We start from the raw sequence: 26169 nt of genomic DNA on the forward strand, positions 1-26169 counted from the left end.
TTATGAGGAGAGGACTAGCTATTTTGGACAGGCTGTTTTGGCTCTGCCCTTTTACGCACTATAATCCCACCTGCTTTGTGCGCCAGGTGCTGTATATAAAATTATTTTGTAGCGGATTAATAATTTCTGTCGGTTTGGATGTTGAAAACACCTCTAATCGCTTCTGGAATCACAGAGGACTGTTTCATTTGGAGCTTTTTTCCACTCTCTTTTTCGTGCGCTGAGGCAGAGAACAGATTTGGAACAGCCTAAAACGTAACTTTTTGTAATGCTTATATTGTAATAGTTTGGTAAAACAGTTGCATGTGCATTCCTTCTTATAAGCAGCTATAAAAGTATGCTTATGATAGATTTAGCTTCTTGTTATAATGGATCAGATGAGGCGCGCTCTGTGTGTGCTGATGCAATGACTCACACTCAAGATGAGCATTTACGCAGAGCGTGAGCGCGAAAGGGCGATTTTGCAGACAATAACGGATGAACACAAAGTGAAGAGTTGGACTCACTGGTGTCAAAATGACTGTAAAGCCACGGAAGAAATAAAGCCAGCGAGAAGACGCGCAGTGGCATCTGTCCAGGAGCCTGTGGTTTGGTTTGTCTGTGGATGTGTTGTTTTTTTTTTGGGGGGGGGGGGTCCCCATAAAAGCCTCCCTGTTCACTGTCACAGGGGCTGCAGCATCGTTTTTAGTTTCCAGTCTGGTCGGCCCCGTGGCAGATGGTGTCAATAGTCGGCTTTGCACCGGTCTCCGCCTCCATGGCGGCTTGGTGTCAGCATGCTCCCTCCTCGGACGGATCAGCGATCACAGCACCCCGCACGCTGTGGTCACCGTCAAGATGAAACTAAAAATGCAGAGATTGTTCTCTGATTATCAAGCTTCATGTAACACTTGTTTTGTCACGGTTGTGTCATCTGGATGTAAACAGGATAAAATAAAGAGCTGAAGTTGTTTATGTGAAATTTCCCTGCAAAAATGGGTTTGCACGGTCAGATTCCCACCAAGTCTTGCACTAAAACATTGCAAGTTGGAGCCACATGGCAGTATAATGGTGCAATGCCATTATTCCATTGCTTGGGGAGAACCTTAAATATTATTGTACAAGGCACAAACGACTCCAGAGTAAACTGCTTCTTGTTGCCACTGAACATAGAAAAACATCAAGGATGGAGCTAGATGTGTAAATATACATTTAATTGAAGTGCAGACTTGTTTAGTGTTGAGCAATATGAAAGTTATTCCCTCTCTTTATTCAAGAGCATCCATTAATTTTCTCACTTATTCCAATTAAGGGTCATGGAGGAACTAGAGCCTATCCCCGCGATCTTTGGGCGAGAGGATGGGGTACACCCCGGATAGGATACCAGTCTTTCACAGGGCCACAAACCCATTCACACTCTCAGTAACACCTATGGCCAATTTAAAGTTTCCAGTACACCTAACCTGCATGTCTTTGGAAGTGCGAGGAAGCCGGTGCACCCAGAAAGAACTCGCACAAACGCTGGGGGAACATGCAAACTCCACACAGAAAGGACAGGCGTCATTCATTCAGATCATCATCTTGTTTTACGGTGGTTGGCATGCAGCCTAATTAGAGAATAACCCTGCTGTGTCTGATGGTTTGCGGACGTTCATGCTGGTTATACGGTTGCAAATAGAACTTTAAGAAGAAGTTTTACGCGTTAGCGGAGCCATAAAATGCTATTTGCGCCCGTATAACAGCATGAATGTCCGCACATCATTAGACACAAGGGGGTTATTCTCATTCTAATTCAATTCCATCATTTGCACGGTTTATTTTTCTGTAGGTAATTCGGTCTGCGAGGCTTACCGTCGAGCCGAGGCAGCATCGCTCTAACAGCGGTCAGGATGCAGAGTAATCCATCAAATGTGAAACATCAATTCTGTATCAGAATCCACGTCAATACTTTCGTATGGTAGCTTAAATTCACCCATTTAGGCGGTGGCGTCGGTAGGCGACTTTCTCTCGCTCTCAGCTAACAGCGCTAACAGCTACCTGTGCGTGCAGCCGGTGTTCTGTCGAATTGCGCATCTCATTGCATAAATCGACACTTCTGCTTCCCGACAATATTGCGCATGCATATGCATGCACAGTTGCGCAGAGGACAGGAATGACATCTCGTCAGAACACCGGTCATGTCACGGAATAATCAGTGTTGGGGAAAGTAACTTTGGAAAGTTACTTCATTAGTTAATCTATACAGTTATATTTTACAGTTACTTCTTACATTTACTTCATTAGCAGCTGCGGACACCTTGTCGGCAGCTGCTGAATGTAATTAATAAAGTTACTCATAATCTAATTTGGTTATTTTTAAGATGTAGTACTCAGAAAAGTAACTATTAGTTACTTTGCTGATTAGTTACTTTTCTGATTGCTCAGTCTTACGAGTAACCAAGTTAGATTACTCGTTACCTTATTAGTTACATTACTTATTAGTTGCAAGTTTTCTGCAGATTCTAATAAAGTAATTGCATAAAGCTGCTAATGAAGTAACTGCATAACGCACCTGTATAAAGCAACTAAAAAGTAACTAAAAAAGTAACTTGTCAAAGTTACTTTCCACAACACTGGGAATAATACATCCCAGTGTGAAACGGTCAAATATTTTGCCACCTTTTAAGCCAATATTATACGGTCTGGAATCTCACATGCTTAACCAATCAAATAAAAAAATGTAATTGGATTAGAATGATGCATTGCTGCTGCCATCTGCTCTGGAATGTGAATCATGCAGTACCTCATTCAGATCAGTACAGAGGAGGAGCTTTTCATGTGTACAGACTGTGCCATCCTGTGGCCATAGATAACGCAATTTTTTTTGACACAAGTCAAAATGAAATGCGAGTCCCAGAACCAGCCAAACAAGTTAAAAAAAAAAAGAAAAAAAAAAAGTAAATTCTAGTCTGGAAAATCTGGTATAAAAAATGTCAATTTTTTTAACTTGTTCATTATTGGGCAGCGCAGTCTCCTTTGAAGGTGGGCGTTAAAGGGGTAATATATGACGTAATTTCACTACTTCCTGGAACAGAAACATGGCATTTTCTCTGAGTTTTTCGCCAAAAAAAGTGAAAATGCAAAAAAAAAAAAAAAAAAAGTGACCATGTGGTGGAAAGTGGACGTGTTGCATTTTTTTTTTTTTTATGACCCGGAGCTCAAACGTGTGGAGGTGGTTGTGCAGGTGAGAGACTGCAGCTGCTCCGGTTAGCTGTGTAGGCTAACACTTACCGACATGACCTCTCCCATTTTCCTCGTCTTCCCTTCTCCAGTGGGAACCGAAAACAACTGCAATTTTTCAACTGCTTCTGTGATTGGAGCCGAAAAACAAAACAGTACGCCATTTTCCCGCGTGAAGTTATGCTGTGTGTATATATATTGCGCAACAGGAGTGGCTGTCCCCATAACCGGTCAAATCCTTTGATATCACACACGGATCAAACGAGCTGCGCTGCCCTATTAACTGTCAAGTCAGCAAAATGATATAAGAAATGAACACAGCATTTCTGTGGCTAATAAGGTAAAGGTAGACAAATTATAATAGGTGTTTGATGCTGATGAAGGTACCCTGAAGGACAGTACACCCTAGCACAGTGTGCATGTCTCATTAGTATGTATGAACGACACACTTTGAGTTGTATTGCAACATGGCTGTGATTTCCCAATGGCTTTTTATTGCATTTCTGAACAATGGCCAGATTTGTGTAAATGCCACTTTATTCTACTCAGAGTGAAGGCATAAACTCTATTACTTCCAGTTCAAAAAGCAGAGAGGTTAAACAAATGGAAGCCTAACAGCAGTCTGAAATGTTCTCCATTATTCAGCAGCACTCTTATTTCTTACATTGAGTTTGCAAAGAATAATATTTACCCTTTGAATGATAAATTGTATTCTCACTTGTCATGAAAAAAAGTTTAAATCTCTGCCTTGGAGTGTAGCTTTTGGATTAGTGTGCTGAAATTAGCATGTTCAGTGCTACCCACAAAGATGTAGGTAGAAAACCAGTATATGCTTTTTTTTATTATTATTGTTTATCGTGCAGCCTTTTTAACACATTCTGATTTTGTGTACTTGCCCTGTTGATGATCAAGACAGAAAATGAGCATGAATTCTGTTGTCTTACATAAATTATGTCCTTGAATTCTTTTCCACTCTCATTTGTAGCTGGTATGCCTTACAGTCCAAACCAGGAAATAAAAGGAAAGAACGAGGCCGTATCCAAGTGAGCATCCAGTTCATGAGGAACAACATGACAGCCAGCATGTTTGACCTTTCCATGAAGGAAAAGCCTCGCTCACCTTTCTCCAAACTTAAGGACAAGATGAAGGGTCGCAAACATGATGGCAGCTATTCTGACACATCTTCAGCCATACTGCCTCGCTCTGCCATGTGTGATGTGGAGCCCAACCACCAGTCCTTCACCCCAGCGCCACAAACCAAGCCTGACACCAAGGCTAAGAGACCGCTTCTTGCTGGCACCCATAAACTCTCTGCTGCTCATTCCATGTCGGATCTCATTGGCACCCACTTTCGTCCCAAACTGGACTCCATGAACTCCATAGAGGAGAGGGGTGAGGGCATTTTTTTTTTAAGATTCAAAGAAAATGGTTTATTCTGTTATATGCATACTTAAGCAAGGGCATTTGAACATAAATAATTCCATAGTGTTTGATGTTTATGATACAGTGATGAAAGTTTTCCAGATATTGTAGGAATTACTGTTTTTTCTGTCGACCAGATATCATTTACAGGAAAAGGAAGCTAGTCTTCTGTGTACTTTTTTTTTTTTTTTTTTTGGCCTGGAAAATGTTCAGAATACAGCAACATTTCACATTATTTGTGATTGATTCCTTCATTTTTCTTTGGACATGGCTATGGCCATTTTTGTACCTTTGTTTGACCAAGCAGCAGACACCTCAACATGAAATTGAATCATTTCATTAGGAATCTGGTTGGTACTGTAGTGTTCAGTATGCCTCTATTTAGAAAAGACTTGGGGACCAGACACCAGGGTGTTTGTGTTCATCACAGAATCTTGTGCATGTTTAACAACCCAGAGTCACTGGGTTATGTTGGCTAAGCTAATCTTGTAGCTGCTGCATTAAATGCCAGTGCACTGTGAAAATATTGTTCAAAGCACCGTTAACAAATGTTAGAGTATCCACTGCAGCTCTCCGTTCATCCAGTTACTGAATTCAAAATGCAAAACAATTGTAGTCTGAATATTCAAAGATATTCAGACTGCAATTGTTTTGCACTTGCTTCAAATTCAGTTACTGAAAATGATGCACTTCATACTAAAAATGGATATAACAATAAATGTTCTTTATTTTAATCTGATAAACAAATAAATTATGACTTAAAACAAAGTAAGCATTTAGAAATTGGATGTATGAATGTTTTGAGATATTTTCAGTTTGAATTCAATTTATAGTTTATCCAGTTTTTGTGGTTGGTTCATTTTTAGCATGAACTTCATCATTTTCAGTAATTGATTTATGAAGTACTAATGCAAAAGTATTCAAAATATGTTGTAAATAATCCCAACATGTTTTGATTATGAATTTTGTATTCAGTAACTGATTAGATTTCATAGTAATCCTACTGAACTCAAAGCAAATGGGCATGGGCGCAGTTTGGTGGGGGATAGGGCGGACATGTTCCCCCCCACCTTTTCAACCAGGGGGGACAGAATATGTCCCCCCACCTTCTGACATATATGTGTGTACTTGAAACATGCTGTGTCAGAATACTATCTTTGTTTCTGCAAGTTTGTATTTTTAGCAGCATTGACTTGTTTACAACACCGGTTTCTTGTTTGTCACATTTGGAATTTTGTGGGACTGCATTTGCCCAGATTTGAAACCAAAAATAGTTGCCTCTAGGGACTAGTGTCTACACATAAGTATCAATGGACCATATGCTAATTTACTAAATTCTGAAAGTTAGAAAAGGAAATCAGAAAAGCTATCTTGGACCTCAGAAAGCCCATCTGCAATTATTGCTTGATCTCGAAAATCAGTCTATGCAAGCGAAACTATGTTCAGTATGAGTGTTGTCATTAGTGCCACTTCGAAAATTAAATTCATGATAAGTAATTTAACCTAAACTTATGATCTGTTGTTTTTTCAAACTTATGCAAAAACAAATCTTGAGAAAAAAAATACAGCATGCGATAGTTAATAATTATTAAGAGCCTGTTCTTTCATATTTATAAATACATTTTACCACATTGCAGTTGTTTTTTTATTAATGAAAACTCAACTTATCATTCTTTTTGAGTTCTACACATGTGGTGATACCTTATTTACACCAGGATGTTAATAAAATTAATGCTGGCTATTCTCAGAATAAAGTACTTATATCCACAGTTTCAAATTGCATAAGTCAAATGGTGTCCACTTTATGGTCTTCTCAAAACATTAAAATTACTATTCTGGCTGCTCAGAATGCATCTGAGCTTATCTTGAAACCGTTGGCTTCTGGGGGCCGCTTTAGACCTATGGGCTTCAGCCCTGCGGGCCTCGCACTTTGTCCCCCCCCAATTTCTAGTTCTAAATTGCGCCCTTGCAAATGGATGTTACTGTACAAGTTATCGTTGCTGTTATTCTTCCTGTAACTTTAATGATGGTTATCAAAAGTATTGGGGCATTACCACAACTCTGGACATGAGTGGAGCAACAGACTGACAAATAAATTTCTACATTGAAACTGTTGTGCAAGTACAACCACAAAGTTATTGGTATCAAAAGTGAAGCATAGAAGGTCAAAGGACTTGTTGAGGGATGGTCCATGTATTTAGATATGTATGTATGTATATAAAACACGCATACATGTATACAGTGCACCCAGAAAGTACTTGCAGCGCTTCACTTTGTCCACATCTACTCACTACACCCCATAATGATAACATGAAAAGTTTTTTTTTGTGCCAATTTATTAAAAATAAACTAAGAAAATGCATGTACAGAAGTAATCACACCCTTTGCTCAATGCACTGTTAACGTACCTTTGGCAGCAATTACAGCCTCAAGTCTTACATGCCATAAGCTTGGCACCCCTATCTTTGGGCTCTTTGGAGCACCTCTCAAGCGCCATCAGGGTGGGTGGAGAACGTCGGTGCACAGCTATTTTCAGATCTCTCCAGAGATGTTCAATCAGATTCAAGTCTGGACTCTGGCTGGACCACTCAAGGACATTCACAGAGTTGTCCTGAAGCCACTCCTTTGATATCTTGGCTGTGTGCTTAGGCTCATTGTCCTGCTGAAAGATGAACAGTCACCCTGGTCTCACGTCAGGAGCGCTCTAGAGCAAGTTTTCATCCAGGATGTCTCTGTACATTGCTGCATTCATCTTTCCCTCAATCCTGACGAGTTCCCAGTTCCTGTCGCTGAAAAACATCCCCACAGCATGATGCTGCTGCCACCACCATGCTTCACTGTAGGGATGGTGCCTCGTTTCTTCCAAGCATGATGCTAGCCCGACAACCGGCCTGAATTAGGCTGGATGCTGACCTCTCTCTCCTAGCCTGTGATTGGTTGACGGCCGAGATGCTGACATCAGCCTCACTTTGGTGTGGCATGAGCGCTGCTCTCCTATTGGTTGTTTTAGAATGGGAATTCCTACTCCTAAATGGCGGCCAGTATCTGGCCTAATTCAGGCAAAGGCTGTGAATACTTATGTGATTTTGTTTTGTTTAATAAATTTGCCAAAAAACAACTTCTTTCACATTGTCATTATGGGGTGTGTGCAGAATTTTGAGGAAAAAAGTGAATTTCATTCATTTTTGAATTGGGCTGTAACATAAAATGTGGAAAAAGTGAAGCACTGTGAATATTTTCTGGTTGCACTTATATAGGCCTTTTTTACTTCAGTGTGTTCAGTGCCATTGTGCAATGCAAATATCATTCTGATAAATCCAATACCAATCTAATAATGTTTCATATTTGTCTCTTTTGGCATAATTTCTGTTACAAACCGGACAGGATGTGACAGCTAGAGTGCACCAGAATGCACTTAAGAGCTTGTAAAATTTCAAAATTTCTTGGGGTAGGTCACCCAGATCCTTTATGATGGCTTCAGGTTTTTAGGTCTGGCTGTTATGCAGCTGTTGCTCCGGTCATTTTTGTTTTGTTTTGTTTTTTTTCTACTTCTTCCCTCGCTTTCATCACTGTAGAAAAATTGCGAGCCAATGCACTACTGTGTACTGAATTCAATGATTTCTGTATTTTCTGCTATTTAAAATGTTACTGTCATCCATCTTTCTGGGAATATGTGCTTTTGTTATTTCTTGTGACTAGCAGGGAAAGTTATTAAATCAGTTGGTCTGAAAAAATTCCCAGTGCGACTGTAAAACCTATTACATATTCAGATCTGAAATTTGGGGCTCTGATAGATACAGGTGAAGATCAGAGAGCCTCCTTTTCTGAGCCATGTTGGCATCTTTATTGTTTTATACATTAGATTAAGTGTGACTTTTGGTACAGTGGGACATATCTGGGTTTGTCCGGCCACAAACATCTGTAGTAGTCCTTCTGTTTGCATGTGATTCATGAAACGTTGCTAATCGCATGGTCTCAGTGGGTACCGGTGGTTTTAAACACAAGTCATACACTAACATTAATGACGCATTTGCTAATTACATGTGACCAACATCATTGCCAAACCGTGTTATTTCCTGATACTGAGACAATATTTTTTCTGTAATGTCAGTTTGTTCACCGTTCACAGCAGCTGTAAAAGTAAGGTGGGTGTACCGTGGGCTTGAGTGTCTTGAATAATCAGATGGCAGGCACAAGATTTTTGATATTAGACCCTGCAGATTTAAAGCAGTCATTTTTGCGACAATTGAGTGACATTTCTGTTTGTTTTTTTGGTTTGTTTGTTTCTTAATTGTCATTGATTGACTTTGTCATCTCAAACATTAACTGGAACACAATAATATAAAAAGATAAAATAGGCATAAATTAGAAGTTGTTGTCAGTGCATCCATTATAGCTTCCTGTATCTGCAGCACATTATTGGGTAGATAATCACATTTTATTTGATTTTGATCATTCAGAGAGGCATGCAGAGGAGGGAACCTATCCAAAAATTTGGAAGCTGTTGTAAATCAGTGCTTCTCCTGAAATATTTATTTTTTTCATGGCTAATTAGTTGGATCTGGCTAAACGTGCAGCAAGGCCAGCATCTTTATAAGCTAATTCAAATTGTTGACTGGTATTGGCCCAGACAAGGCCTTGTTTTATAACAAAAGAATATCTGTATTTGAGGGTTTAAGCCTGATCAGTTATTTCTTTTCTCCAGGGAGCACAGCCGGCCCTCATAGGCGGTCCCAGAGCGAGGTGCCAGGCTTCCAGGATGGTGAGGCGCAGGACGACCCTTTCACTGATATCAGTGACACCCTGCCACAGAAGTATGCCACGCTTCCACGTAACCACAACCCTTTTCAGGGGGATCAAGGGCAGCAGTGGGACCGGGCTGAGCGGAAAGAGAAAAAGGAGAAGGTCAGCCTACTGGAACGTGTGACAGGAAAGAAAGAAGGCCTCAAAAACAGCAATGGGGGGCGTTTGGGCAGCTCTGGAGATCTGCGCTCCCCAAACCCCTTCAGCAGTAACTCCCAAGGAGACACTAATCCGTTCAGCTTCACCTACAAAACCAGGTAGTCACTTTGTTTGCATCATGGGCTTAACATCAGTGTACACAAGGTTACTGTATTTTCCAGAGTACGAGTTGCAAGTTTGTTTTGTGTGTGTGTTTTTGTTTTTTTTGTTTTTTTCTTTTTCTGGTTTGGGAGGTCCCGCAACTTATGTGATTTGTGTACAGAAAAATCACACATTCTTTAGTAATAGTAATAATTATCGTGACTCTTTTTTTAGGACTTTCTCACGAATAACGCACTAAACAAAACTATATCCATATCTTATATGGGTTTTTCCTCTTCAAGAGGCATTTTTGAACAAGTAGGGACTTATACTCCAGTGCAGTTTAATTTGAAATATCCTTCCCCCCCAATAGAAACTGTAAAATGTTGTCATGGAAATGTCACGTTCCTACTGGAAAATAATACACAACACATTTAGCTTCTGTATTGTTCTTGTATTGTACTTCTGTATTGCTAGTTTGCTAGCGTACTCCAAATATGGAAAAAAGTACCCACAAAAGTAATTCGCTGAAAGATCCTCACCAGTTAGTCATGAGAAGAGCATCCTGTGGCAGGAAGATGTTTCTGTCTCTACAATCATCAATCAACCAAGGGAAAATGCAGGAGGTTTACCACAAGGCTCAAACAAGAAGACCAGATGAGAGTTTGTTTAAAAAAAAAAAAAAAAAAAAGCAACTTAAAAATCCGTCCGTTCTGAAAAACATTCTGTGTACAGGTAGATTGCTCTGTACTAAAATGACAGAAAAAGAAGAGCATGGAGAAAAGACAGATGTGCTCATGATCCAAAGCATCATGGTGGAGGTAATGTTATTGACCAATAGAACTTGTTCCCTTTTTCTTGTATTTATACTTCTGGTAAAGGCAGCAACATTGATTTTGAAGTATATAGGGCTGTTTTTAGCCACAGAGTTGATATCATTAAATTGGCATTTGTTTATGCATAGACCTAATATTTTTCTTACAGCATTATTGTAAATTACAATAGATAATTGTTTTAAAATTATTATACAAAATCCATATGCCAGTCATCAATTTTGACCTAATTGGTACCACTTAAGGTGATGAAACGACACTTAGATTCCACCCTCACTGTACCATGGCCTACATAAAACTGTTTTGTAGTCATCCCAGGGTGGCAGCTGTAGCCAGGTAGGGGTCAATGAAGAATTACAGAGGTCAAAATGTAAAAATGCTCCAATCATGTTGAAAACTATACCACATTATTTGTCTGATCACAACAATTCCAAAAAGGTATAGTTTGCACTATCTATTGCTGAATGTTCTGGAGTTATGGAGTTTTGGTTTGTACAGGGGTCAAAAGATAAAGTTGCACCAATTTCAGTAAAAACTAATGCAAATTATTGGTTGAAATGAAAGGCTTAATAAATGGAATAGGTTTGACTGTGTTGAATGTTTGGTGTCAAAAGTAAAAGTCAAACAATGTCGACGTCCATTGGTTTCTGTGACATGTACCATATATTACACTGTAACATGACAACTAAGCATGACAGATGATACAAACTATTCCTTTTTAGAACCCTGTCAACCCAAACAACAATTTGCATAATTTTTTGCTTTTACTGAGATTGGAGCAATTTTAAGTTTTGACCCCTCTACAAACTGAAACTGACCTTTGTCACCATTTTTGCTGTTTTTACTCCATAACTTCAGAATATTCAGTCATAGATAGCCCAGTCTATACCTTTTTAGAATTGTTATGATGACACAAATAGTGTTATAGTTTTCAACATGATTGGAGCATTTTTACATTTTGACCTCTGTGTAATTCTTCATTGATGCCTAGCTGGCTACAGCTGCCACCCTGGGATAGTTGTACTACATTTTTGTGTAGGCTATAGTACACTGAGGCTGGATTCTAAGTGTCATTTTTGTCACCTTAAGTGGTACTGAAAACCTGCTTGGCTCATAAGTGTAGCTTATTCGTAGCTTTGGAGGCCAGGCTGGGCGAATTGGAGACTCGGCTCCGCACCATGGAAAATTCTACAGCTAGCCAGGCCCCTGTAGTCGGTGCGGACCAAGGTAGCTTAGCCGCCGTTAGTTTCCCTCTGGCAGATCCCGAGCAGCCGGGAAAGCAGGCCGACTGGGTGACTGTGAGGAGGAAGCGTAGCCCTAAACAGAAGCCCCGTGTACACCGCCAACCCGTTCACATCTCTAACCGTTTTTCCCCACTCGACGACACACCTGCCGAGGATCAAACTCTGGTTATTGGCAACTCTGTTTTTCAGAAATGTGAAGTTAGCGACACCAGCAACCATAGTCAATTGTCTTCCGGGGGCCAGAGCAGACGACATTGAAGGAAATTTGAAACTGCTGGCTAAGGCTAAGCCTAAATTTGGTAAGATTGTAATTCACGTCGGCAGTAATGACACCCGGTTACGCTAATCGGAGGTCACTAAAATTAACATTGAATCGGTGTGTAACTTTGCAAAAACAATGTCGGACTCTGTAGTTTTCTCTGGGCCCCTCCCCAATCGGACCGGGAGTGACATGTTTAGCCGCATGTTCTCCTTGAATTGCTGGCTGTCTGAGTGGTGTCAAAAAAATGAGGTGGGCTTCATAGATAATTGGCAAAGCTTCTGGGGAAAACCTGGTCTTGTTAGGAGAGACGGCATCCATCCCACTTTGGATGGAGCAGCTCTCATTTCTAGAAATCTGGCCAATTTTCTTAAATCCTCCAAACCGTGACTATCCAGGGTTGGGACCAGGAAGCAGAGTTGTAGTCTTACGCACCTCTCTGCAGCTTCTCTCCCCCTGCCATCCCCTCATTACCCCATCCCCGTAGAGACGGTGCCTCCTCCTAGACCACCAATAACAGCAAAAATCTATTTAAGCATAAAAATTCAAAAAGAAAAAATAATATAGCACCTTCAACTGCCCCACAGACTAAAACAGTTAAATGTGGTCTATTAAACATTAGGTCTCTCTCTTCTAAGTCCCTGTTAGTAAATGATATAATAATTGATCAACATATTGATTTATTCTGCCTTACAGAAACCTGGTTACAGCAAGATGAATATGTTAGTTTAAATGAGTCAACACCCCAGAGTCACACTAACTGCCAGAATGCTCGTAGCATGGGCCGAGGCGGAGGATTAGCAGCAATCTTCCATTCCAGCTTATTAATTAATCCAAAACCCAGACAGAGCTTTAATTCATTTGAAAGCTTGACTCTTAGTCTTGTCCATCCAAATTGGAAGTCCCAAAAACCAGTTTTATTTGTTATTATCTATCGTCCACCTGGTCGTTACTGTGAGTTTCTCTGTGAATTTTCAGACCTTTTGTCTGACTTAGTGCTTAGCTCAGATAAGATAATTATAGTGGGCGATTTTAACATCCACACAGATGCTGAGAATGACAGCCTCAACACTGCATTTAATCTATTATTAGACTCAATTGGCTTTGCTCAAAATGTAAATGAGTCCACCCACCACTTTAATCATATCTTAGATCTTGTTCTGACTTATGGTATGGAAATTGAAGACTTAACAGTATTCCCTGAAAACTCCCTTCTGTCTGATCATTTCTTAATAACATTTACATTTACTATGATGGACTACCCAGCAGTGGGGAATAAGTTTCATTACACTAGAAGACTTTCAGAAAGCGCTGTAACTAGGTTTAAGGATATGATTCCTTCTTTATGTTCTCTAATGCCATATACCAACACAGTGCAGAGTAGCTACCTAAACTCTGTAAGTGAGAGAGTATCTCGTCAATAGTTTTACATCCTCATTGAAGACAACTTTGGATGCTGTAGCTCCTCTGAAAAAGAGAGCTTTAAATCAGAAGTGCCTGACTCCGTGGTATAACTCACAAACTCGCAGCTTAAAGCAGATAACCTGTAAGTTGGAGAGGAAATGGCGTCTCACTAATTTAGCAGATCTTCACTTAGCCTGGAAAAAGAGTCTGTTTCTCTATAAAAAAGCCCTCCGTAAAGCTAGGACATCTTACTACTCATCACTAATTGAAGAAAATAAGAACAACCCCAGGTTTCTTTTCAGCACTGTAGCCAGGCTGACAGAGTCAGAGCTCTATTGAGCCGAGTATTCCTTTAACTAGTAATGACTTCATGATTTTCTTTGCTAATAAAATTTTAACTAGTAGAGAAAAAATTACTCATAACCATCCCAAAGACGTATCGTTATCTTTGGCTGCTTTCAGTGATGCCGGAATTTGGTTAGACTCGTTCTCTCTGATTGTTCTGTCTGAGTTATTTTCATTAGTTACTTCATCCAAACCATCAACATGTCTATTAGACCCCATTCCTACCAGGCTGCTCAAGGAAGCCCTACCATTATTTAATGCTTCGATCTTAAATATGATCAATCTGTCTTTATTAGTTGGCTATGTACCACAGGCTTTTAAGGTGGCAGTAATTAACCCATTACTTAAAAAGCCATCACTTGACCCAGCTATCTTAGCTAATTATAGGCCAATCTCCAACCTTCCTTTTCTCTCAAAAATTCTTGAAAGGGTAGTTGTAAAACAGCTAACTGATCATCTGCAGAGGAATGGTCTATTTGAAGAGTTTCAGTCAGGTTTTAGAATTCATCATAGTACAGAAACAGCATTAGTGAAGGTTACAAATGATCTTCTTATGGCCTCGGACAGTGGACTCATCTCTGTGCTTGTTCTGTTAGACCTCAGTGCTGCTTTTGATACTGTTGACCATAAAATTTTATTACAGAGATTAGAGCATGCCATAGGTCTTAAAGGCACTGCACTGCGGTGGTTTGAATCATATTTATCTAATAGATTACAATTTGTTCATGTAAATGGGCAATCTTCTTCACAGACTAAGGTTAATTATGGAGTTCCACAAGGTTCTGTGCTAGGACCAATTTTATTCACTTTATACATGCTTCCCTTAGGCAGTATTATGAGACAGCATTGCTTAAATTTTCATTGTTACGCAGATGATACCCAGCTTTATCTATCCATGAAGCCAGAGGACACACACCAATTAGCTAAACTGCAGGATTGTCTTACAGACATAAAGACATGGATGACCTCTAATTTCCTGCTTTTAAACTCAGATAAAACTGAAGTTATTGTACTTGGCCCCACAAATCTTAGAAACATGGTGTCTAACCAGATCCTTACTCTGGATGGCATTACCCTGACCTCTAGTAATACTGTGAGAAATCTTGGAGTCATTTTTGATCAGGATATGTCATTCAATGCGCATATTAAACAAATATGTAGGACTGCTTTTTTGCATTTACGCAATATCTCTAAAATTAGAAAGGTCTTAGAGTGATGCTGAAAAACTAATTCATGCATTTATTTCCTCTAGGCTGGACTATTGTAATTCATTATTATCAGGTTGTCCTATAAGTTCCCTGAAAAGCCTTCAGTTAATTCAAAATGCTGCAGCTAGAGTACTGGCAGGGACTAGAAGGAGAGAGCATATCTCACCCATATTGGCCTCTCTTCATTGGCTTCCTGTTAATTCTAGAATAGAATTTAAAATTCTTCTTCTTACTTATAAGGTTTTGAATAATCAGGTCCCATCTTATCTTAGGGACCTCATAGTACCATATCACCCCAATAGAGCGCTTCGCTCTCAGACTGCAGGCTTACTTGTAGTTCCTAGGGTTTGTAAGAGTAGAATGGGAGGCAGAGCCTTCAGCTTTCAGGCTCCTCTCCTGTGGAACCAGCTCCCAATTCAGATCAGGGAGACAGACACCCTCTCTACTTTTAAGATTAGGCTTAAAACTTTCCTTTTTGCTAAAGCTTATAGTTAGGGCTGGATCATGTGACCCTGAACCATCCCTTAGTTATGCTGCTATAGACTTAGACTGCTGGGGGGTTCCCATGATGCACTGAGTGTTTCTTTCTCTTTTTGCTCTGTATGCACCACTCTGCATTTAATCATTAGTGATTGATCTCTGCTCCCCTCCACAGCATGTCTTTTTCCTGGTTCTCTCCCTCAGCCCTAACCAGTCCCAGCAGAAGACTGCCCCTCCCTGAGCCTGGTTCTGCTGGAGGTTTCTTCCTGTTAAAAGGGAGTTTTTCCTTCCCACTGTCGCCAAGTGCTTGCTCACAGGGGGTCGTTTTGACCGTTGGGGTTTTTATGTAATTATTGTATGGCCTTGCCTTACAATATAAAGCGCCTTGGGGCAACTTTTTGTTGTGATTTGGCGCTATATAAATAAAATTGATCGATTGATTGATGGACCAATAAAGTCCATTGTCATTTTGAGTTCCATTGTTTAGACATGTCTGCTGGGGCATGTGCACCTCTTTGTTTTTATGTTTTACATAAAGGTTTGTTTAGGACTATGGCTAAGTTGTGGTTTATCTCAGTGCCAGGTGTCATTAGCGGCTCTTTAGAGAGCCTAGGTTTAATAATTGAGCCCTCTGAGCTAGAGTAATGAGATCTTCTGCAGAGATAATCTACCCAATTAACCACTTATCTCTGTAGGCACTGCCTTTGACATGCAGTAACTTGATGGTCAGTTATAATGTGGTGCATGATTGCAAAAGAAGCTTTGAATGATTTATTACGACATAACCTTCACAGCTGCTGCCACATATTCAAGAATATATATTTTATACCTTCGTAAGTCATTTTGCACACCCTTTGTTAATGTTTCCAAGCCGAAATCGATGTAAGGCTAAGACCTCTATGCCTTCCATTTGTTAATTTATTTTCCAAATACCAAAATCATAATGGTCTCCTTGCAACATTGATCCGTAGGAGTACAGTTTGAATGCTTGTGTTTTATTTGTGGTTCAGATTATTTTTTATGCACCTGGTATTCACCCTGAGGGACAGTCTTTACAAACTCCAAATTTATGTATTTATTAGTCCTTTGGACTGAAGGTTCGAAAGGATTGATGCCATCAGGATTCATCTCTGTTGTGCTATGTGGACCTTTTCAAGAACAGTTTACTGAAATATCGTGAAATTTGGTGGAGACATTCCTGGGGTTGCTGTCTGGTCATGGAAATTTGGACTTGTTAATTGAATCTCCTTGGGGCCAGAAGGGCAAAACAAAAAAGAGAGGCAGTTTTCATGCTTAAGAATTCATTGCCAAAAAATGTATATAATAAAGATATAAAGGTAAATTGGGGGCTACCTACATGTGGGGAAAAATGTTATTGCCCTTGAATCAAACTGAAATAATTTTTGTCTTTGATTCCGCATAAAGATTTATTTAGAGGCCCTAAAGAAGGAAGGACTGTATTTCTAAAGGGCCTTACCATAACGTCTCATGTTTACATCCCCAACCAAGGCCAGTACCCATACATATGAATATAACCCAATCTCATTGTCCTTGACTCATTCTGAGCTCCTCTCTCCCCTGCCCCCATCCTCCCATGGCCCCCAGAAGGACCAAAAATTAGATTTTGCTCACTTCACAATTTATAGCTGAAAAACTACTCTCTTTCCTTGATTCTCTGTATAGATTCATTGAATCATTGTCTACATACACAAAGGTTTTCATTGAACTTGAATCATTAATACCACTTTTCCCATATTTGATTGAAATTCCCTTTTTTAAATATATATATATCCATCCATTTTCTTCCGCTTAAAGCGGAGTCGGGTCGCGGGGCAGCAGCTCAAGCAAAGCTGCCCAGACCTCCCGATCCACACACACCTCCCCCAGCTCCCTGGACGCCTCGCTGGAGAGGTGTTCCGGGCACGTCCCATTGGGAGGAGGCCCCGGGGAAGACCCAGGACACGCTGGAGGGACTACATCTCTCGGCTGGCTTGGGAACACCTTGGGGTTCCCCCGGAGGAGCTGGGATATATATATATATAAAACAGATTATTGCCATTATAGCTAAGGTTTCGGTCGCGGCCCGGGTTAACAACGTCCGCCACCGGTGCTATTGCCCAACAGGGTGCCGGTGGAAATTGGGCTACTGCTGGGCGAAGACGACGAAGAGGAGGAGGAAAACGTTGCCACGAACAGCGGGAGAAGAAGAAAACTAGAAGGGTGGAAATGAGAGTGGGGACTTTGAATGTTGGTAGTATGACTGGTAAAGGGAGAGAGCTGGCTGATAAGATGGAGAGGAGAAAGGTAGACATATTGTGTGTGCAAGAGACCAAGTGGAAGGGAAGTAAGAGCAGGAGCATCGGCGGTGGGTACAAGTTGTTGTACCATGGTGAGGACAGGAAGAGAAATGGTGTTGGGGTCATTTTAAAGGAAGAGTATGGTAAAAGTGTGTTGGAGGTTAAGCGATTGTCTGACAGAGTGATGAGTGTGAAGTTGGAAATTGAAGGGGTGATGATGAATATCATCAGTGCATATGCCCCACAGGTTGGTTGTGAGATGAAGAAGAAAGAAGATTTCTGGAGTGTGTTAGATGAGGTGGTGGAGAGTGTGCCCAAGCATGAAAGAGTGGTGATAGGAGCAGACTTCAATGGGCATGTTGGTGAAGGGAACAGAGGTGATGAGGAAGTAATGGGTAGATATGGTATCAAGGATAGGAATGGGGAAGGACAGATGGTAGTTGATTTTGCAAAAAGGATGGAAATGGCTGTGGTGAATACCTACTTTAAGAAAAGGGAGGAGCACAGGGTAACATATAAGAGTGGAGGAAGGTGCACACAGGTGGACTACATTCTTTATAGGAGATGCAAGCTAAAAGAAATCACAGACTGTAAGGTGGTAGCAGGAGAGAGTGTCACTAGACAGCACAAGATGGTTGTTTGTAGGATGACTTTAGAGGTAAAGAAGAAGAAGAGTGAGAGCTCAACAAAGGATCAGATGGTGGAAGCTGAAGGAGGAAGACTGTTGTGTGAAATTTAGCTAGCAGGTGAGAGAAGCACTGGTTGGAGGGGAAGCAGTTTTGGACAACTGGAAAAGTACTGCAGATGTGGTGAGGGAGACAGCTAGAACAGTACTGGGTATGACATCTGGACAGTGGAAGGAATACAAGGAGACTTGGTGGTGGAATGAAGAGGTCCAGGAAAGCATAAGGAGAAAGAGGTTGGCGAAAAAGTTTTGGGATAGTCGGAGAGATGAAGAAAGTAGACAGGAGTACAAGGAGATGCAGCGTAAGGCGAAAAGAGAAGTGGCAAAAGCAAAGGAAAAGGCATATTGCGAGCTGTACAAGAAGTTGAATAGTAAGGAAGGAGAAAAGGACTTGTACCGATTGGCCAGACAAAGGGACAGAGCTGGAAAGGATGTGCAGCAGGTTAGGGTGGTAAAAGATGCACATGGTAATGTGCTGACAAGTGAGGAGTGTGTGCTGAGAAGGTGGAGGGAATATTTTGAAGAGTTGATGAATAAAGAAAATGAGCGAGAGAAAAGGCTGGATGATGTGGTGAGAGTAAATCAGGAAGTACAAGAGATTAGCAAGGAAGAAGTGAGGGCTGCTATGAAGAGGATGAAGAGTGGAAAGGCAGTCGGTCCAGATGACATTCCAGTGGAGGCATGGAAATGTCTAGGAGAGATGGCAGTAGAGTTTCTAACTAGATTGTTTAATAAAATCTTGGAAAGTGAGAGCATGCCTGAGGAGTGGAGACGAAGTGTGCTGGTTCCTGTTTTCAAGAACAAGGGTGATGTGCAGAGCTGCAGTAACTACAGAGGCATAAAGCTGATCAGCCACAGCATGAAGTTATGGGAAAGAGTAGTAGAAGCTAGGCTTAGAAAACAGGTGAAGATCTGTGAGCAGCAATATGGTTTCATGCCAAGAAAGAGCACTACAGATGCAATGTTTGCTCTGAGAATACTGTTGGAAAAGTACAGAGAAGGACAGAAAGAGTTACATTGTGTGTTTGTGGACTTAGAAAAAGCTTATGATAGGGTGCCAAGAGAAGAGTTGTGGTATTGTATGAGGAAGTCTGGAGTGGCAGAGAAGTATGTTAGGGTAGTGCAGGACATGTACAAGAATAGTGTGACAGCGGTGAGATGGGCAGTCGGAATGACAGACTCATTCAACGTGGAGGTGGGATTACACCAAGGATCAGCTCTGAGTCCTTTCTTGTTTGCAGTGGTGACGGACAGGTTGACGGATGAGATCAGACAGGAGTCCCCATGGACTATGATGTTTGCAGATGACATTGTGATCTGTAGTGAGAGTAGAGAGCAAGTTGAGTCTAGTCTGGAGAAGTGGGGATATGCTTTGGAGAGAAGGGGAATGAAAGTCAGTAGAAGCAAGACTGAGTACATGTGTGTGAATGAGAGGGAGCCCTGTGGAATAGTGCAGTTACAAGGAGTAGAAGTGGTGAAAGTAGATGAGTTTAAATATTTGGGGTCAACTGTTCAAAGTAATGGAGAGTGTGGTAGAGAGGTGAAGAAGAGAGTGCAGGCAGGGTGGAGTGGGTGGAGAAAGGTGGCAGGAGTGATTTGTGACCGAAGAATATCAGCAAGGGTGAAGGGGAAAGTTTACAAAACAGTAGTGAGACCAGCTATGTTGTATGGTTTAGAGACAGTGGCACTAACAAAAAGACAGGAGGCAGAGCTGAAGATGTTGAGATTCTCTTTGGGAGTGACAAGAATGGACAAGATTAGGAATGAACATATCAGAGGGACAGCTCAGGTGGGACAGTTTGGAGACAAAGTCAGAGAGGCGAGATTGAGATGGTTTGGACATGTGCAGAGGGGGGACCCAGTGTATATAGGGAGAAGGATGCTGAGGATGGAGCCACCAGGCAGGAGGAGAAGAGGGAGACCAAAGAGGAGGTTCATGGATGTGCTGAGAGAGGACATGCAGGTGTTTGGTGTGACAGAGAAAGATACAGAGGACAGGGTGAGATGGAAACGATTGATCTGCTGTGGCGACCCCTAACGGGAACAGCCGAAAGACAAAGAAGAAGATAGCTAAGGTTTGTCTGTCCTGACGCCACATTGCTGCTTTCTGGCACCACAGTCATGTGCATGTTGTGGACAGTAACACTAAGTTGAAGCCAAAATTTTCACTTTTACGAGAGATTTAAGATGTTTCAACATAGTGCACATTTTGTATCTGCTATGTAGACTGGGATAATGGTGCATTGACAAGTGACTGACTACTTAAAAAAACTTGAAGAGTGCAAACTCCGCCAAGGCCATGGGGTCACTGATGCCATAATATCTACACGCCATGGAATCACTGAACCTAAAAAAGTCTAACAATGATGTTTGCTCAGTAGTAAAAAAAAGTTTAATCTTCTGTGACTGGATAGCATGTATCCTTAGCGCTTGGCATCACAGTTTATTGCAACTTGCACCTTTCCCAGAAGCTACTGTCATCTGAGCACTGATATTGATACTGCATGTGCTTATAGACAAAAACAAATAAGAGACAAAATTCAATGTATGATTCAACTAAACTGCAAATATATTAATTTTTTTTAACATTTATGAAACACTTCTCTAAACAAGGCCATAGGTCACTGACCCTTAAGAGATTCCCTCCTTTGGCACAGTGATCTATTTCTTTTTATCTCTTTCTCTAAAATTGTATGTAATAATCATTAGGTTATTAATATATCAACAAAAATAAATTTAAGAAATATTACAATTTGAAAACAAATGCACCCGAACGTGATGACAGCTGCAACTGCTTAATGCTAACTTTTAACATTGAAAATGCTATAGACATGCTAATGCGTTAGCATCGGGATCCGGATCGTGATCCGGATCACCACTAAAATTTAATCACTTGTTCCTCTTATTTCCAACCACTCCACAAAATTTCATCAAAATCCGTTCAAAACTTTTTGAGTTATCCTGCTGACAGACAGACAAACAAACAAACACGCCCGAAAACATAACATATGATATAAATTCAGCTTGTTTTGGACAGACTGTGCCCCCCCCCCCCCCCCCCCCCCCCCCCCCCCCCCCCCCCGCTTCCTTTCCAAGAGTAAGACATGAACAGGAGCTGCACAGACGCTTTTGTCATTATTCCTGACTACACTGTTATTATGAAGGTAATTTATGCTACTCTAATTTTGTTTGATTTTTTTTTTTTTTTTTTTTTTTTTTTCTCCCCTCTCCAGTGATAAAAAGTCAACAGGTAGTGGAAACAGCCATGGTCAGAAGAGCAGAGATAACCACGGCAAGAAAAAAGTAAGACATTACAACTCCCTGTTCTTGAAGCCATGTCTTTTCAGAGGCAATATTGTTCTGTGCTTTTAATCTCAAGGCACAAATGAGAGCATTTGGAACTGTGGGTTAGTGTTATGTGCCATGTATATTTTTAATTGAGAAGTCCCACAAAGCAGCTGATGACACGCATCTCTGAAAATTCAGATATGCCATCAACTAATTAACAGCTGCACATATCAGTCCTCATCTTTGATCTGATTGTAATTGCAATTGGTGTGAAATGTTGCCCTGTAAGGTCACTTATAGTGATGTGTTTCTTCTGTAATTGGAGGTTTTGTTGTGGGGGCATAAAGTGTAGAACTGCCACTTTTCATTTACTTTTAATGATCATTACATATTTGCCATTGTATTCCGTTAAAGTGCTTTATTTCCTTTTGCAAACACCTTACGTTTGCCAGCTATTACACAACAAAGTTGGTATTTACAAAGTGGCAGTAGATGCAGACGCTGAAGGGATGCCTAAATGAGAAAGGGAATGCTGATAATGGCTTTCCTCACCTTTCTTTGTGAGTGTTGAGGGCTGCCAGTATCCACACATGTGCCCCTCTGTATGCTGCAGTGGCTTGCAGAAATGGCAGCTCCAATTTCCTCTGCTTCAAGGCCCTAATTAGCCACACACAGGCGGAAGGGAGGGCAGCGAGAGATTTCAAAGGACTGAGCTTTTAGATTCTCAAAGCTGAGCTCATTAGAAACTGTAATGACACAACTGGAGAATGCCAAGTGTGTGCCTTATCGTCTTCTCACTACTGATCGCAGAAAAATGGTCATCATTACTTTGCCAGTTCATGGTCATTTCCAGGCCTTTGTCATCAGCCACTAAAGCTCCAGATTATTATGGTGTGTGTGTGTGTGTGTGAGCGAGAGAGAGAGCACAAGAGTCGGCATGAAACCACAAAGCTGTTATGGCGTTTATTTTGTCTCGAATAGCTTAAAGTACAGTATCTATCAGTGGGCTGTGTGTGAGGAATAGGTTACCACGCTCTGTGCTTGAAACCCTCCTTACATTAGACATTTAATCTTGGTGGCAAATGTTTCATTTTGCTGTGTGTGTGTCCCCGCAGTAGCCTCTGTGCTGGTAGAAGCGATAAGATACCTGGTAAGCAGCCCCGCTCCAGCTCTTTTTGCATTGTCTTTACACAGCAGCGGAGGCTTGAGTAGTGCATGGGAGTGGAAGCTGATAAGTGTGGTATTTCAAACAGGGCGAAGGCTTTGCTGCTCTATCTGTCCGGGAGAAGGTGCACAGCGTTGAAGCGATAAAGTGGTCCCTCATTAAAAACGATTACAGCTCTTCTCGTACCCATGCAATATGATCTGCACATACCGTACCACATTGGTCTGTTCAGTTAGATTGTCCTCTAAAGAGCACAGCTCAGATCAGGTTGCTATCCTTGTTTTTAGTATTTATTAGCTTGACATTTAATAACAGAAATATACAATCTGGCGTTTATAACAATACATTTATTTCTGTAATGTGTTTTCAGCATGTTTTTGTATATCAAATTCTTCTCTGTACTACATCTCCATGAAGCTGTATGACTGGTGATGCAACAGTCAGAAGTTGCGCTATGTACACAGTTCCCCCAGTATGGCCACATAAGCCTGTGACTCCTTCAGAATGGTCTTGATGGCTTCCCTCACTACAATAATCTCCTTTTGCTCAGTTTTTATCCCCCACTAGCCAAAGGCCCAAAGGGGGATTATGTCGTGGCGATGTCTGCTTGTCTGTCTATTCCTTCCTCCCAAAAAGGGTACATGCATTCTGAAATCAACTCCTTTCATATTTTGAGGAGGAATTTTGTGAAACCTGATACAAGTCCTTGTTATAGGTTGGTAATACACATATTGTACAAGATTGACACCTTTTGGCAGAGTTATGGCCCCTGATTAACAAACCTAAACACTGTCAGTTTCATGAGTTGGGGTCTGCATTCTGATATCAACTATCGCATATCTTGAAATGTTATCAGAATTTCTTCCAAAGCAGCATTTGCCAGCAGATATTGTCCTCTCAGAACACTCTTGTTGAGAATTCCCTACTGCAGACAGATTTACCATACAGTACCATACCATTTGTTTAATGATGTAAATTAAGTCACATGTTAGAAAGTGTTGTTGCTGTTGTTCTAAATGGTTACTTATTTCAAACTGGACTATTTGACCTTTTAACAAAGGTTCCTGGTCATATTTTAACCCCTTAACGCCTATTGTCGCATATATGCTACAATATTTGACTCAAATATGCAACATACCAAATTGACTAGTATGCCTGTTGTCGCAAATTTGCAACATACCATTATTATTATTATAATATTATAACATAGTCATTACCGAAATACCAAAATTACTATTTATTTTTTGTGAAAAAGTGAAATTAATAATCTCAACATTATTTACCATCTCCTTAAAGGCAAAAACACACAACATTTTTTTATATACAGCTATATAAATTCATGCGTTAAGGGGTTAATGGAGGTAAATCTATTCCACTGCATTTCTACAACACTTTCCCATCTGAAGCAGAAGCTCAAAGCTCAATGATGTCTTGCATTCACCCATTCACATACCCACACCCCAACGTCTGCCTGCTGCTATGCAAGGTGCTCAACTGTGCACCAAGAGCAACTTGGACATTATGGACCTTGCACAAGGACCCTTAGTAATTTTACAGTCTGACAGGGATTTGAACCCCTTTCAAGCTCAGTGCTTTCCCCTCTAGACCATCACCCCCCCTCCAAAAAAAAAATAAAAAAATAAAAACAATAGAATATCACAACTAGATTGTTTATTTTATAAGACCTGATTCAGGATCATTCTGTTTTAATGCTAATATTTTGCATTTATGCTCTGTGCAAAAAACAAACATTTGGTGAAACGATGTGTGTGTGTATATAATAATAAACAAATTAATTTTAAGGACTCCATGTTGCAATGTTGATAGGTTACTTGCAGATGATGGTCTGCACAAACCAGCGGTGGATTTTGCATGCCATTTATCCCACACAGGTAGTTAAAAACTGCTTCCTTTTGCTATTCATCATGGGATGGCATCTAAATTGAAGCCTGAACTAATGGCTCAGAGACTCGCCCCTTCTCTCCCTGCCCATCTTACACTCTATTCATACTGTCTGAAGTGAAATAGAACTTTAAAATAAACATAAGTAGCACAGTATTTTTATTTGCATTTTCCACCTTTTTCTGATTTTGGGATTGTATGAGGTCCATTCAAAAAGATACTACTTTCACATCAGGTACACATTCATGCTCTGTGTCCTTTTTGACCTCCTTGAAAGGAAGTCACTGTCAATATCTTGTTAATGCAATAACTCATCAGTGCTTCGAGTTATTGCTTTCGTATCAGGTGCACATGGTTTCCAGACCAAAATTTTGAATGTTTCCATATGAGCAGTTTGGGACATTTATGTCCAATTTAATGTATGTCACAGTCCAAACCTTGTTGCCGCCATAACACACGCATGCACTAAATCGACACACCTTCATTACCATATATACAGACACAAGATCCATTCAAAACGTATCCCACAAATACAAGTGAAGTGTGCGAGTTGTCATTTGGTGGGAGGTGTAGAGAACCTTCTTGCACATGCATGAATTTTTTTCCCGCCCACAAAGCTCATCGTCATAAATACTCAGCCTTAGAGTGAGCACTTTGTACTGCGCTCTCATCACATTCTCATTTGCTAGAACATGATAGAATGACTTGAGCAAAGGCATTGCCTCAAATTTTACCAAAAGCTTGGTGATACCCAAATGGAAACCATTCACAGGATTCATCAGGCTTTTGGCAATGATGCCATGAGCATAACATAAATAAGAGTGAAATAACTGCTTGAAAATGAGGGCTCATCAGTGGAGGATGAAGCACATTCCAGTAGGCCATCCACAAGCCGACATGACCAAGTGAGGGACAGAATATGGACTTTGGTCATGGATGACCGTTGTATCACCATCCAAGAACTTGCAGATGAGGTGGGGATAAGCGCAGGGTTGGTACGTTCCATTTTGAAGGTGGATTTGGGTACACGGAGAGTGTTGGTGAAATTTATACCGAAGCTGCTAACGGCAGAGCAGAAGCAACTGTCTGGAAGTCTTGCGGGACATGCTGGAATGCACAAAGGACATCCCAGACTTCCTGAACAATTATCACTGATGAAACGTGGGTTTACAGGCATGAAACTGAAATCACATTTCAGTCATCATTATGGAAACATCCGCTGAGGCCAAAGAAAGCACAGCAGGTGCGCAGCAAAGTCAAAGTCATGTTGACAGGCCTCTTTGGCTCCCGTGGAGTGGTGCATCTTGGGTAGCCACCACAAGACCAAAATATTAATAAACAGTATTATCAGGATGTTCTGTGTCACCTTCATGATGCTGTGCACCACAAACAACCAGAT

General features: G+C 40.8%; 1 protein-coding gene across 1 annotated transcript in view; it reads left to right on the forward strand.

Moving 5' to 3' along the window:
* Positions 1-26169, forward strand: part of LOC117523342 (rab11 family-interacting protein 2) — a 38470-nt gene that overhangs the window by 9371 nt on the left and 2930 nt on the right. The window contains exons 3-5 of the mRNA XM_034184828.1: positions 4181-4587; positions 9323-9677; positions 21649-21718. Coding sequence (XP_034040719.1) covers positions 4181-4587; positions 9323-9677; positions 21649-21718 — 832 coding nt within the window. The remainder of the gene's footprint in view (positions 1-4180; positions 4588-9322; positions 9678-21648; positions 21719-26169) is intronic.

Source organism: Thalassophryne amazonica, chromosome 13 (genome assembly GCF_902500255.1).
Source record: "Thalassophryne amazonica chromosome 13, fThaAma1.1, whole genome shotgun sequence".
Classification (NCBI taxonomy): Eukaryota; Metazoa; Chordata; class Actinopteri; order Batrachoidiformes; family Batrachoididae; genus Thalassophryne; species Thalassophryne amazonica.